General features: G+C 36.6%; 1 protein-coding gene across 1 annotated transcript; it reads left to right on the forward strand.

The window, feature by feature from the left end:
- The first annotated feature begins 675 nt into the window (after positions 1 to 675).
- Positions 676 to 14,395, forward strand: LOC127659071 (5-hydroxytryptamine receptor 1F-like). Its single transcript, XM_052148703.1, has 3 exons — positions 676 to 806; positions 10,480 to 10,598; positions 12,281 to 14,395. The coding sequence occupies exon 3, from the start codon at positions 12,283 to 12,285 to the stop codon at positions 13,387 to 13,389; it is 1,107 nt and encodes a 368-aa protein (XP_052004663.1). The 5' UTR covers positions 676 to 806; positions 10,480 to 10,598; positions 12,281 to 12,282; the 3' UTR covers positions 13,390 to 14,395.
- Positions 14,396 to 15,109: the final 714 nt, after the last annotated feature.

Genomic DNA, 15,109 nt, shown 5'->3' on the forward strand with positions numbered 1-15,109 from the left:
AGATCATGTGAAAAAAAAAACAAAAAACGAAGCAATAAATGTTTTGTACATATATAAATGTTATTTACACTGTTTTAGTCGCATTAAAACATGATTTAATATATTTAAAAAATGTGTAATTACAATATATCTCCACTTTATACAGAGCACCCCAATTATTTTCAGAAGCACCAGAAGCCTGTGTGAGAGGGACAGAGAGAGATCAAGTCATTAAAGTACTTTGAAATTAAAATTGAGCGAATTACACCATGCAACAGGCATAACATGCTTAGAATTGTTTTGGAAATGTTTGTTTTATTTTTTTATATATATATTTTTACAGTAATTTAAGTTTATCCTTGCTGTTTTATTTTATTCTTGCCATTTTAGTTTACATTTTTTAAATAAAGTTTTGCAAATGTTATATAAAAAATATGTTTGTGAATATATTTTTTAATGCTTTTTTTTTTTACAATGCCAGTGAAGCAAGACACACTGAGAGAGAGAGAGAGAGAGAGAGAGAGAGAGAGAGAGAGAGAGAGAGAGAGAGTGCTCAAAACGGGAAACGGTATGAGTTGTGCATAACAGATCATCTTAAAGCAATTGTCCTTTATAATTGCCAATTAAAACGACCAAGATCAAGCCTCAGTCCAGTACTATATAGCACATTTACATACACGGCTGTCCACGTGTGTTCTGATTGCTCGCGACTTGTGGCGCGCGCGTATAGTCGGCTTTCCGCACATGTGAGACACGTTCATCGGTCTCGTGTGAGGAAATATCTCATTCCAGAGGAATGCCTCCATCACAGCACATCACATAACAATGTGAGTAACTAATTCCTTTTTTGTTGCATCCTTAACATTTTAAATACGGTTTTTAAGTTCCTCTTACATTCTACATTCTTTTACGTTCGCTTTTATAAAGTTAGATCAAGTTTGCACTGATGTTTAGGCTACATGGTAATGACTTGTTGCCGAGTAGCCTACCCTAATATTATTATTATATGAAATTGTTGTGGCATGTGGTTTACATTGATGTTATTTTATATTGGTCTGTGCTGTGAGGTTATTTTCTTCATCCAGTAATAGTCAGGAATCTTCAAGTGAATAGAAGAGTTGCATGAGACGACGTGCTCTGACATGATCAGGTTCTTCATCTGAATCCGTCAAGTGTTATTTCGAGGTTTTTTGTTTACTGTAAACAGACAGAAATGTTTCGGGTGCTAGAAAGGTGATGGCAATTGATTCTCAGATCAGATGTCACAGTGCATGTTCACTGAACAGCTCCATACTTCTACTTGTTCACCAAATGCAAAAATCATTCCTATGATCCTTATTGAAGACTCATTCATAATTAATGCATTATTTAAATTTAGATTTATTCAAACTGATGCTCCCATGTGGATGGCAACATACAGTATTGATAACAGGAAAAGATCATGTATAATTACCATATTGGTCGTGCCCAAAAATAGAAATAATACAAATATATATTGATTGGTCCTTTATTTCAAACCCTGGTAGAAAAAAACAGTCAACAGACAACACTAATGTGTACAGAATTCCGATATGTCATAATAATTTTTTTACATCACTAATTTTTGACTTCTGTAATACACTCAACTACATTTTTAACTGTCGACTAACTCTAAATGACTAGATACAATAATTGATGTAATGAATAATTTCTGATCACCCATCATGTCCTTAGGCAATTATTATTATTATTATTATTATTATTAATATTATTTTTGTCATGTCTAATTCCAATGCTTTCAGTAGCATTTTTGTGGTTTGTGCTTCTTAGTATCTCTATGATCATCAGCATGATGGCAGTCTATGGGCATACAATGTTTTCTTTCATCAGCATATTGGCTGGTTATAAAAATATCTGACCACTCAGATCAGATTACTTGATACTCTCCAACATGTTTGTTTTTCTCTCCTGTCTGTGCCATGCAAATGATTGATGAATGGATTAGCTACCTCCGAATCATCTATATTCCATCTCTTTTGTTTTAGAGAAAATAAATTCCCTGGAATGCATCCATTGACAGTGAGTCACAATGACATGTTTCCCAGGAGCATTTGTCAACAATAACCGATACTGTGTCATGCACTGGCAACTCTCCTCTGCATAGGTTTGTAATGAGAGAAGCTTATGGTTATTGTCTTGTCATTTTACACAAGCAAGGGTGTAGATTTGGCTTGAAGATTGGGAGTTGGGGGGCAGGGGGTTGTGTGCATCTACCCTGATACACACAAGTCATGTGTTTAGACCACTGGGGAGTGCGGTGAAATCATGTTTTATTCCCCATAACAGAAGACTTTTCTGAAAGTATCCATGTGAGTATTGCAGTTTTGAAATGAAACTATGGTCCAGACAAGTTTTAACATGTGTAAATATATTATATAGAGCAAAGCTGTAGGGTTCAAGTAAAATCTATTTCATTTTCTACATGGAGAAATGATTTTTTAAATGATAATATATAAACCCCTCAAGACAGATCTGCCATGAGCTCTGTGATTGTTAAGCGATTATTAGGGATGGGTATCGTGTGGAATGTAATGATTCCGGTTCTGTTTCTGATTCCTCTTAACGATTCCAGTAATTCTTTTGAGGAAGATTTATTTTGAAATGAGAAATACAATTCTTAGTGGATTTACTGCCCTTCTCAGTCTGTTGCCAAATGATGATTACATCTCTAAAATAAATGTAATACAATTCTTGTAAAAGGTGTGTTTGCAGACTTTTTTGAGACATGAATGCAATCCAATTATTGATCCATACTATATTTTAAATTAAAAAATGGCATAGTTAATGAATGTTTTATTTTATAAAGTTCCCCTATTACTACAAAACTTGTCATATGAAACATCAGTCTCTTACTGGACTGCTTAATTGAAGTCTTACAGGTCTAAAGTAACATTACATAACAGTAAAAGTTCTAGAAACAGCATATTCTTTGCACTAAATGCCCCTGTGCATATAGTGGCAGATATACACCCCAAATGAACTACTAACAACCAGTATAGGTGCATCAATGCAGACAACCAACCCGGGTCGTCCCAAAAAAGAAACACATCCAAATCGTCTTTATACGTCACGCCACTGCAGCAGCATATGGGGGTGCAGTTTGTTTTCAGTTTTTGTGTTTCAACCAGACTTTTTGAGTGCAAAGAGCCATGCTGTGTGGTAGGTGCTATTTGTACCTAGTGAAAATAGTCACTCCGTTCATTAATTGACACACCCTCAATTCTGAAATTCGTCTGAAAGACAAATTCCCACTGGTAATTACGACCCCACAGTGGTGGTGATGATGTGAGCACAACTCGTAAAACCAATCTCTCTGAGCTGATTAACATGGCAAGAAATGTCTCTGTTACCATGGAAATGGAAATCGCGGTAAATGAGCTCAGCAATGACTGTCCCTTGCCATTAATCACTGCAAATGATCGTGTCCCTACATTTACTCATATACTGTATTTGTATGTGTCTGAATATTTTGCAACAAACGTAAAATGCTGTATATTGTTTTAATACTTATAATTAGTCAATGTTTTTATAATGTGCAATCAATTTTAATCCATTACATCATTCACAATGATGAGTAGTTGATTCTCTCATAAAAAGAACAAATACAAAATAAGAACACAGTCTTGTACCTTTTGACTGTTTTTGGTTGGTTTCAAATCAAAGTTTGCAATGTTGTGATTTGTCCTAGAGCTGGTGGGTTTGGTTCATGACTTAGCCTAGAGCTCTTTATTATTATATATATATATATATTTTTTTTAAATGCCTATGCAGAAAACATGATTCTGAAACCAAGGCCATGAAAAAGTGGATGATCGCTGTTGCACTGTGTTAGCATTACAATGATAGCACAAATACTTTGCTGAACATACTGTACTGTAGTTTCAGCTAAACATTTCCTAAGACCTTTATATTACCAAATACTCTATAGCCTGTATCTGATGTTTAACAAGATAAAGACTGAACATCACCAGGGATCATGGCTACCTTTGTGCACTGCTCCGAGATGTATCTTATGTTAGCTTATGTGATTTCACAGTTCTTGGCGTTGGAACTGGCCAGACTTTAATCAATAAAGTGCCATCCCAGAGACATCTCGGAAACTGTGCCTTTATTTTAGTGTGCAAAAGAATAAATTGTAGGCTGTGTCTTCAGATACAATACCAAAGGTATTCCAAAATCTGCTATTGTGACAAGACAGGGTTATAGTTATAAGTTAATTCTTATTGTGCAGGGCAGGTTTTGATAGAAGCAGGAAAGAAAGTAAATAAATAAATAATGACTGCTCTCAAGAGGAGAACCTCTAATGGTTATTCCTTCTTTGACTCACAAAATGGTCAGCCATTCTTTTCCCATCTCAGCATTGCAAACAACGCTTGTTCAATAACTTTAATCAAAGTGCTGCTGAAGATGTGCAGCAGTTATTAATGATTATTCCCAGAGCCCCAAATGATCTTGACTAACTCAACAAACAAAACACATATTGCAATAAGAATTTTATTTCCCTTAAGTTGTAGAAAGAGGCAATGGCCATGTTTACATGTATGAAAATTCTGATTGAAGTTAGAATTGGTCATATTGTGAACATGTATATGTCATATAAACACATGAATGCAAATTGCTGTAATCGATTAAGACAATATTATGGTTTATAGATTTATGGATAAGACTGCTGGCATATGCCTGCATTGATTGGAATTATATGTCATGTAAACACCTTATTCGGAATATCCACTGTCCATTTAAATCAGTGCATAATCAAAAGTTATTACGGGTGCTAAGAGACACGGGCAGTTGTGAAGTCAAACTATCAAAGAAATGAATTTTTCTAGCGAGAAAGAGACTATCTTTTTTTTTTTTTTTACAAATATTAAGGTTCAAATAATATTCTATGCAAGTACGTGAACGTAGATGCTTCTAGATATGCAAGCTGTATTTTGTGCATTTTTGTGTTCCAAAATATGTAAAACTAGAACTGATAACACAAGTACGTTTCATTCTTAGTGTTGCTACAAGATGATATTGTGAGATTAGTGTGAACTACGATGGGCCTTTTCAAGTAATTTTGTAATCGAGTACTCTAACCCATAAAAAACAAGTAATCAATTACTCATAATATATATAAACAATTAAAAACATTTGCACTCAATAAATAGCCTACTGATGACATTATTTTGTGTGGAGTGACCAAATGATGAAACAAAAGCTTGAGAAATGATGGCTCGTGGGTTTAATCCAAGAACATTAAAATTATGTGTTTATGTATAAAATATATATTTTATAAAAAAATAAATATATAGCCTATAACATAAAATACAGGAGTTCAAACAAACAACAGTGTAAATGTAAAACTGACCCAAACCAAAGTTGATCAAAACAAGAGACATATTTAGATATTTTAAAGCCTTAAAAGGAAATCATATATCTGTATTTTATTATTTGGTTTATATCTTTTGAAGTTAAATATGAGCCCTTTGAGTCTACTGTCAACATGCTATCACATTTTTAGCATTTCACGTGTTATTATTTAGAAAAGTGGTGAAAGTTGGCTTTTTTATGTGCTCTGTTGGTGTTCAGAATTTTAACGCACCTAAACATACCTAAACATTTTACATTGAGTTTTCGAGTCAGACCAGCTATTTAAAGAGAATCTTGCTGAGGAAGTGAGGTAAAGTAAATATATTTACAGCAACTTACCTGGATAATAAATAACACAACAAATTTAATGGCACAGACTTTTAAATGTAACTATATCACCATCTTGAGTTCTGAGATTTTTTTACCACCATAGTAGCACAAGAATGCACGTTAATTATGTCCAAGCAATGTGGAGCAAGCTGATAGGTTCTTTGACTTGTTATCTGTTACATCATCTCGCTCACATGTGACATGTTAAGCCAATTAGATTGTGTAAACTGATTGGTCCTTGGTGCTCATGGCTCTTTGATGTAGCAGCAGTACATAAGTCTTGGTGGTAGATCTGTTTGGGGTTGTTTTGTGTTCATGTGTTATGCGTTTTGTGCAGCATCCCTGCTTTTTTGGGGGATTGTTTGTAATTACTATTTGTGCATCATGTTGTACCTGCTCGATGCAGCATGTCTTGTGTTTTGTCTAATTGTGCTCACTGCTCATGCTCGCTGTATGCATGTGTATTTTCTAGAAGTATAATTTTTGTGTCACAAAAATGCATCTGCTCATGCGTCCACACAAGTATCTTTTTTCGTCAGCCCAGCCCAGTGCTGTAGCTTAGTGATAGCAAGTAAAATACTTCACTGTTTTACCATACTTGCACATGCCAGTCGACCACGATTTTAATATATATATTTTTTTCGTAGTTTAAAACGTAATTTGTATTTAAGGTTAGATGCATAGGGAGTTTTGATTCTGATGGTATAAGTTCAAAAGCTTTGATGACAGGTGTCAGACATTCTATATTAATTTTCTATATTCACACGCTCTAAGTTTCAATCACATTTGCTTACACGCTAGAGACCGGTTTTTACATTGTTGCATGATGTTTTTTCAGCAAATTAGCTAAATCTTGCTAACAGTGTTAAATGTGATATAAAAAAGCACCTTGAGCTGACCGCGCAATTGCACTGATACTTGCCCTCAATGCTCGAATTCAGCCTGCAATCCCGTATCTGCAATGATGCAAAATTCCAGGCACAGAACCGAACGCTATTCTTGCATACCGTGACGCGATGAAGGGGGAGTTTTCAAGTTATGCAGTTATATCATATCTAGCATTCCCATCTCAATCGGTAAGCCATTTATTCAGTATGTATGTGATTAATATAACATGTACAAAACATGAACAAGTATAACAAGGGAGTTGTTTTAACAAGATTATTGTGTTAAACAGACATATTTTCAAATTACCTTGTTTGAATTGTATCTATGCATTAGAGAAGGGTACGCGAAAGGATGTTGAATGTTTGAAGGGGTACGCCACTGTAAAAAGTTTGGGAACCACTGCACTAGGTGTAAATGTTTTCTTATTTTTTTATCTGTCAAAATGATGGACAGCATTTGAAATTTTCCTTCAGTCTTTCAAAAAATCGGTATATGATGGAGAAATTTCGGTTAAAGCAACTGTGACGAGGAGGAGGGCGGGCTAATCAGCCGAGGACAGGGACAAAGGCAGCCGGATAAGGCAGTTCGGGAGAGAGACAGAGCCATACACAGCTGCCGTGTGTGCATTTGTGTCTTTTTGTCTTTTCGGGGGACAGAGGTGTTGATGCCAGCCGCCTGGATGTGGAGGAACGGCTGCCATCCTTGAGGGGATGTGGGGCTCTCTGCCGGCCGCCTGGAGCGGTGGAGCCACTCTCAGGGGCGGAGGGGCTCGCTGCCGGCCGTCAGAACGCAGAGGGGTATTCCATCCGCCTGGGATAGGAGGACTCGCTGCTGTCTGCCCGGGGAGGAGCAGCTGTCATCCGCCAGAGGGTGGAGGAATGGTCGAGGACCAGGGATGCCGTGTCTGGGAACCGGCAAGCAATTTTTTTTCTCTCTCTCTCTCTCTCACTGTTGCTCCATCTCGTCCTTTCTCTCTCCTCTTTTATTTTCCCTCCCCTTGTCCCCCTTCCCAGCTCTAGAGAGGTGGGGAAATGCCTGCTGGCAGGTGCAGCCAAAAGGTGGGTGTACGTCATGCCGGGGGTTCGAGGGAGGAGTGTGATGAGGAGGAGGGCGGGGCCAATCGGGCAAATCTGTGTGCAGCTCTCTCTCTCTCCCGAACTGCCACATCCAGCTGCATTTATCCCTCTCCGAGGCTGATTGGGGGCCGGGTGTGTGTAGTCATGGCCCAGCCCCGCCCTCCTCCTCTTCACAGCAACCCCTGCACGTGAGGCTAATGAGCTGAGCGTTATAAATTTACAGCGCTCTAGATTAATAATTGTAATTCCAAATATGATTGGTTGCTAAAAGTTATCCAAATCTAAAATAACCTCATAACAAGGGGTTTTTGGGCAGAAGATTAGAATAAATAATTTATCTGCAATAAAAGGCCTTCTACAAACAGCAGTGTCTTCCTCTACCACCAAAATCAACATATTACATAAATATAAAAATTAAAGTTGTTGTTTTTGTAAATAATACACAAAAATGCAGAATAATTAAGTTATGTTATGTTGTAAAAATTATACTATCAAAAATTGGTGAAGCTATATAAAAGAACTTTCCTTTTCTGAATCATTCAGAAACATGCACGACTGATTTGCTATTAGCACCCGACAGCAGTTGAATGAAGCCTATTTGTCATTCTACCACCTTTGATTGAGTATACTGATGTGTAAAGCATTGTTTCATAGTTGTAGTTATGTTTTTTTGTTTCTTTTTGCCAATATTTTGTTTGAAAAGTGTGCTTGTTGTATGTTTAAAATCAATTCCACTTGGTTTGATTTTTTGTTATCTAATGCAATGACATTGCAAGTTTATAAGTATTTTGGGGGGTAACTGTTGGGGTTATGTAAGAGATCTACTATATACATTCAAACAGAAAGACCATTGGTTTGAGTTGACAAATATAGAATTGAATAGATAATTCCCATTCAATATATTACATGTTAATATTTCGTTTACAAGATAAAGACTTCTATAAATGTTCAGAGGCTACAAATGGCACAATAAATATTTGACTAAATATGTGTTCAGAACAATACTATCTTCAGAGTGCAGAGTTTTATTTTTGGTTTTATTTAGACTTTCCAATGACTGTGTTAGCTATGTTATAATTCATTGCTTCATCCTTGTTTACGAGTTTGCCAATTATTCCGTTCTTTCAAGACATTAATGTAGTTTTTTAATCATTTTGTGTGCCAGATTTTTTTGTAATTACTCATATCCTTGTGGTTATGAATTTGACTAATCAAAAGCTTTTAAATTGGCATCATTTCTTCTCTAAAGCTTTAATGCACTTGTTTCTTAGAAATTAACAAGTGCTCCTCAGTGAATATTTTCTCCAGTATGTCTTCTAAATAATCATGACAAAAGTGTTAATTGGAAGAATGTATCATTTAGATGGTGATGTCTTCAAATAATTGCCCACTTGGCTTTCAGTGTTGTAGAGAGAGAGAGAGAGAGAAAGAAAGAAAGAAAGAACATTTGACAAGGTGCATGGAGTTTGGTTTGATTTCAGGTATAATCCCAAAGAAGACTTTTAATAAAATACAAAATGTATAGGAAGTTATTTTTACATCAATTAAGTTCTTATGCCTTTTTATATTATTTCTGACAATGCTGGCATACCCACAAGAATCTCTACACAAGAGCTAGCAGAGAGCATATGAGGTGAGACTTAAAAAGCAGACGCTGAAAGAAACTTTGTTCAGTAGAGAAAGAATGAGAGTTACATCCATATATTTAGAATGAAAGTGCTAGAAGAGTCATTTGGACTGGGTTAAAAGTTTACATATTGAAGTAATTGTGGAAGGATCAAACAAATATTTCAACCACAAAAATCTGAGTCATAAAATCTGGGAAAACTTTTCTCATCAGTGAAAGGTGTAGTTTGGTCAATCTACCAATTTAAATTGACACAGTCAACCAATCATTTTGTTAAGACCACGATGTATGATGATTTAAAAAATAATAGTGAATATGGCATCCATAAACCACAAAGTGAATGACATTGCTCTTAAATACACTGTAAAACATGTGGTAACATCTAAATTTCTGGTTTTATGCAAGTCAGATATTTTATTTAATCAGAGTTTATTTTTTCTGACAAATGAGGTTACACCTAAAAAGGTCATTTTAATGGGTTAGATCAAGTAGGAACGGGTCTTTGAGGTAACAGTTTATTTTGAGGATTCATTTTAATATAGGCTAGACATGTTCCTACCAATATATTCAGCACAAAATAACTTTTGCTTGTGTGATATTGTTTAAGCAAATCCCAAATAAAGCAACTTCACTAAACTGTTACATGGTCATGCTGACAGAGAAGGAGCTTGTGGAGTGTTTAAATAAAAATTATAGTGCTGGCATTTCTCCTCAAAAAGCCTGTTCCCTTGAGTCTCTATGACAACTATATTCTCATGGCCTGTGCAAATATGCAGGTCTGTGAGCATGTAATAAACTGCTTCAGTACAATGATTAATATTACTCACACTCACATGTGTGCTGAGAATGGTGGATGAACCTGAGACAGGGTCAAAGGACAGTTACAAATACCTAAAATGAAAATGAGCTGGCAGGTCAAATTCATCAGCATATTGAAGAGAATAGGCCAAGGCAAAGTATCCTACAAGCTCTTTTGTGAAGGCTCTGTGGCTCGCTCTAGCCCAATTTACTTTTTCAAAGAGGGTGATTCAGATCGGCTTTAGAGAAAATGATATTCCTCTTTTATCAATGGTCTCAACAGTGGTCGCTGTGCATTACCTATTTTCTCTCCAGCTCTTCAGGGATAATGTGTCAGAGAAATAACAAACCTCACATTTTTTGGTCTCTCTTGGTCATCTCTTTCAGATGCTTTGTTGCAATTGATGGCATGGTCGCTGCTTTCTGAGCAAAATGCTGTGATGACGTACAACTCCTTTAATGTATGTTGGGAGAAGCAGTCCGATGAATAAGCAACACTTATACAGGTATGTACAGTCATGCGTGAAATTTCAGCTGAGCAATGCTAAGATGAACTCATTAGTGTTCCCAGTAAAAAAGACAGAGAGGCCACGTTATTTGATACCCATGAAGTTAGAGTAACATGACATGTTAATCTGACTCAGATCTGGTACACAGAATGTCACAGAAGCAACACTTCAAACAGAGATTTGAATCCAATCCTATTTTTGCTGTCTATTGCATGCAGAATCCATCAGAAAATATGGTGAAAGTTCACTAAATCAATGGATTTATAAAAACAATAATTTGCACATGAAGCAACAGAAAATAATGGCGTCAGACTTGATGCAGTGACAGGAACACTAACAACACTTTTATATTTAAAGTAGCAAATCTGACTGAATCCAGAAGATTAAGCAGTTTATAGCCTAATCTTGGAGTTTGGGTTCCATGTAAATTAATTACTAGTTTGATGTAAATGTGGATGTAAATTGCTACTGATTGCCCTTTGCATATGCAATTGTGATCTTGAGGTCTGATTCTTTGTGCTACAGTATATTGTGGAGGATGCAGCAGACATGCCCAAACATGCCCAAATTGCACTTGACTACACCTCTTTTTCATCATTATTTGATGGTGTACTGCTGCCATGATTAATAGAATATGTACACATACATCTCTTAAAAATACAATTCTGTTTACAGAAGGGCAGTTTTGGTGAATGAAGTGCAATCTATAATTTACATAGAAAGGAAAAGTATTTGCGCACAAATGAATGTCAGTGATATAATTTAAACAATGAAGATGCAGCACAAAATCAGTGCTGATTGCGCCTGCTTAAACTAATTTGTGGGTTGTTAGTGAATGCAATGCAGGTTTTTGTGTTGAAATAAACACGTGCAAAAATGGCACAAACGTTAAGTGAGTTCGCCCCTTAATTTAGTAACCCAGACATCATGTCATTTTCTGTATAAATGTATTATGCAGCCGAAATGCTATCAGTTTGAAAGCTCAATGCATGCCTGCTGTTGCAGTTAAGTTACTGCTACACCATTGTTTCCTTCATAAATCAGTTTTTGCAGCAGAAACACCCAAGTGTATTGGTGGGTGAAGGTGCATGCCCAAAAACAGTGCAGTGGAGCATGCATTTTCACCCATAACTAAACTTGTGTTTATGGTGATGTGACTATAAATGTGATTGGATTTGAGGTGATAATGTGGTCCATAGATGGTTAAGCACAAATAGCATAGTATCACTTTTTGCCTCACATCAAGTCAGACATTAATGAAAGTAATGATGATGTGTGGTTTGTTAAGAGTCAGATATTAATACAGTTACTGCTCTGATGAATTTAACGAATGGTTCATTAGGTTTATTCAAACCAATAACTTGGGAGCTCTTAAGTCTTTTAGACTGATTAATTGAAAGCTCAAAATAGCTTTTTTTCCCCCTTGTGAATCATCAGATTCAATTCAGACTCTAAGCTCACAACTCAGGTATAGTATTTGTCATTTTACAATATGTGGTGTTGTGCCACTGCTGAATAGCAGTGCAGGAATCTGTGCTACATACACAATCTTTGAAGCAGCCTTTTGAAGTCTTGCCACACCACCACAATACATTTCACTCCAACATTTCCTCTGCTGAATACTTCATCAACCATGTTTCGTCCTACCTATCTGATTTGAGTGTGCTATTCTGTCTTAGGCATGGCTTCAAACCTCACATATGGAACAAGCCCTACAGACGGGCCCAGTAAAGGCATTTGGGGTGTGATCCTGCTCTCGCTCACGCTCTCGGCATTGGCTGTACTTACCACTGCCATGAACTGCTTGGTCATAACAGCCATCATTGTGACACGCAAACTCCACCATCCTGCCAACTATCTCATCTGCTCTCTGGCTGTGACCGATCTGTTGGTGGCCGTACTAGTGATGCCCTTCAGCATTGTGTACATCATGAAGGGCACGTGGGTCATGGGACAATTGATGTGCAACATTTGGTTAAGTGTGGACATAACCTGCTGCACATGCTCAATTCTACACCTGGCAGCTATAGCTGTGGACCGCTACCGTGCCATCACTAATGCTGTAGAGTACTCCAGGAAGAGGACATCTCTACGGGCCGCTCTGATGATCAGTGTAGTTTGGCTCCTTTCCATATTTGTCTCTCTGCCTCCTCTGCTTTGGAGACACTATAAAAACACAGATGAGGACATGTGCATTATTAAGCATGATCACATTGTCTTTACTCTTTACTCCACATTCGGGGCTTTCTACATTCCCCTTATACTCATTCTCATTCTCTATTATAAGATCTACCGAGCAGCCAAGACTCTTTTCCACAGGAGAAGGACCAGCTGCCTCAACAAGCCAGAAATGAACAGACACATGCTTCCCAAATCCAGTGACAGGGAGCCAACTACACCCGACGCCCTGAGTCCTCCAGAGAAATCTGTCTCTGAACCCTCCACCGAAGGCGACAGAGTGCGCATCACGGCGAGAAGCCCAAAGTCTCAGTCTTGCAGAGAGAGGTCTGCCAAGAGACATTACATCTCAAGCACGCGTGAAAAGAAGGCAGCCACCACTCTGGGACTCATTCTAGGGGCATTTGTTATCTGCTGGCTGCCGTTCTTCATCCATGAGGTGATTGTGAACATCTGTAGCTCCTGCGGCCTCCCCTCTGCTGAAATATCCAACTTTCTGACTTGGTTGGGTTATCTCAACTCGCTCATCAACCCCCTGATCTACACCATCTTCAATGAGGATTTCAAAAGGGCTTTTCAGAGGTTGATCAAGTGCAAGAATTGTCCCTAATACAAACGAGGGGATTACGTCACATGAGGTATGAACTGAAGGATGGTGCCTGCCATGAAACCTGTCATTTCAATAACTGAGTGAGGCAGAACCGTCAAGTGACTGTCACTTTTCTTAAATTTACACACAATTTCTTGTGTTTAGATATAAATCTGTATATGCAATTATACTTGTTTGAGCTGAGCTATATTTTTGAAGGTTTTAACATTATAGATGTAAAACAAACCTGAAAACTGTTTTGTACAAATCAATGAATGAATATTGGAAACAATTTACAATAAGGTTCCATTTGTCAACATTAGTTAACGGCATTTGTTAACATAAGGTAACAATGAACAATACCTTTACAGCATGTATTAATCTTGGTTAATGTAAATTTTTGCATAAACTAGTAAAAAAAATTAATCAAAATGATATTTGTTAACATGAACTAACAATGAAAAATTGCATTATTATTAACTAACATTAACAAATGTTAATAAAACTGGTGTTTTATTAAAACTAGAACACTAAACCTAAAACTAGATTTGTTTTATGTTTGCAGTGACACAACCCAACATTGTCCATTGTCTGCCCCAGTTTCATAAATAATAGGCTAATTAATATGCACATAGTTTTGCCGGTAGTGATTCTTGGGGAGACGTGCATGCATCTGATGGACTAGACAGTCCCGTGTTTTCACGGCAACCAGCATTTTTTGCCTCAATTCGAACATTGATTATACATGACACACAAGCAAGGGAATTGTTAAATAATTTTATTAGATATTGTATACTTTGATATTTTGGAATCTGAGGTAAGGCAAATAGTTGTTAGGTAAATATGTTGTGCATTTGTTTTATGTTTTTTTGTAAAGAATGATACAATATATGTTTGATTTCATTTGACTTATTCGTGTTGCAGTGAGACCAAAGAAGTGAACAGAGAACTTTTACTGCTGTAGGGCATTGAACCTTCTAGAAATAGATGCTCTGAAAATGGCCCATAATGTTGTAAATATTTGTATGCATCATGTATCTGTTATTAATGTTAATAAACATTTTATACAATATACTATGTTTGTAGATTGTACTGATTATACCAATTATTACATAAAGTGACAAACCAGACCCTGAATTCTAACCTTGTCCCTTAAAAGCCCTTGCTACTTTTCAGTGCTTCAGGGACAACAAGCATATTGTAGCCTTTTTGTCCAATTTCTAGCTGACTCAACTGACTTTAAATAAACTTAAGCAAGTTGACTAAGATTGATGACAAAAGTAATACTGTACAGTTGTTATTTGCTGATACTACATTGTATCTGAAAATCTTCTTTTTAAGAGGCATTTTATCTCAATGTTATAATTTTATTATACATACATAATAGAGCACAAAATTCTGGTTTCAGAAGTAAAAATCCTATTCATTTTTACTATAAGGGAATTTAACAAAACTTTTTAAACCCTTAGAGACAGTCCTACTGTGAGCTCTGAGGTTGTTCATCGATGTTATATGCTCCCATTGAAGCCATCAGTCAGAAATATCCACCAATCAGAGTAACCGCAAACAAACTGCACCAAAACAGTGCGGCAGCGTCTGCACACTCGCATGACATACTGGTAATGACTGAATCAGGTTGGTCTCCCTACACTCTCTAACTACTTATATATTTGCATATATCAGAATATATTGCAATAAACTTAAAATATACAGTTTTTATACTTCGAATTAACTATTTAAA

Source organism: Xyrauchen texanus, chromosome 18, assembly GCF_025860055.1.
Source record: "Xyrauchen texanus isolate HMW12.3.18 chromosome 18, RBS_HiC_50CHRs, whole genome shotgun sequence".
Lineage (NCBI taxonomy): Eukaryota > Metazoa > Chordata > Actinopteri > Cypriniformes > Catostomidae > Xyrauchen > Xyrauchen texanus.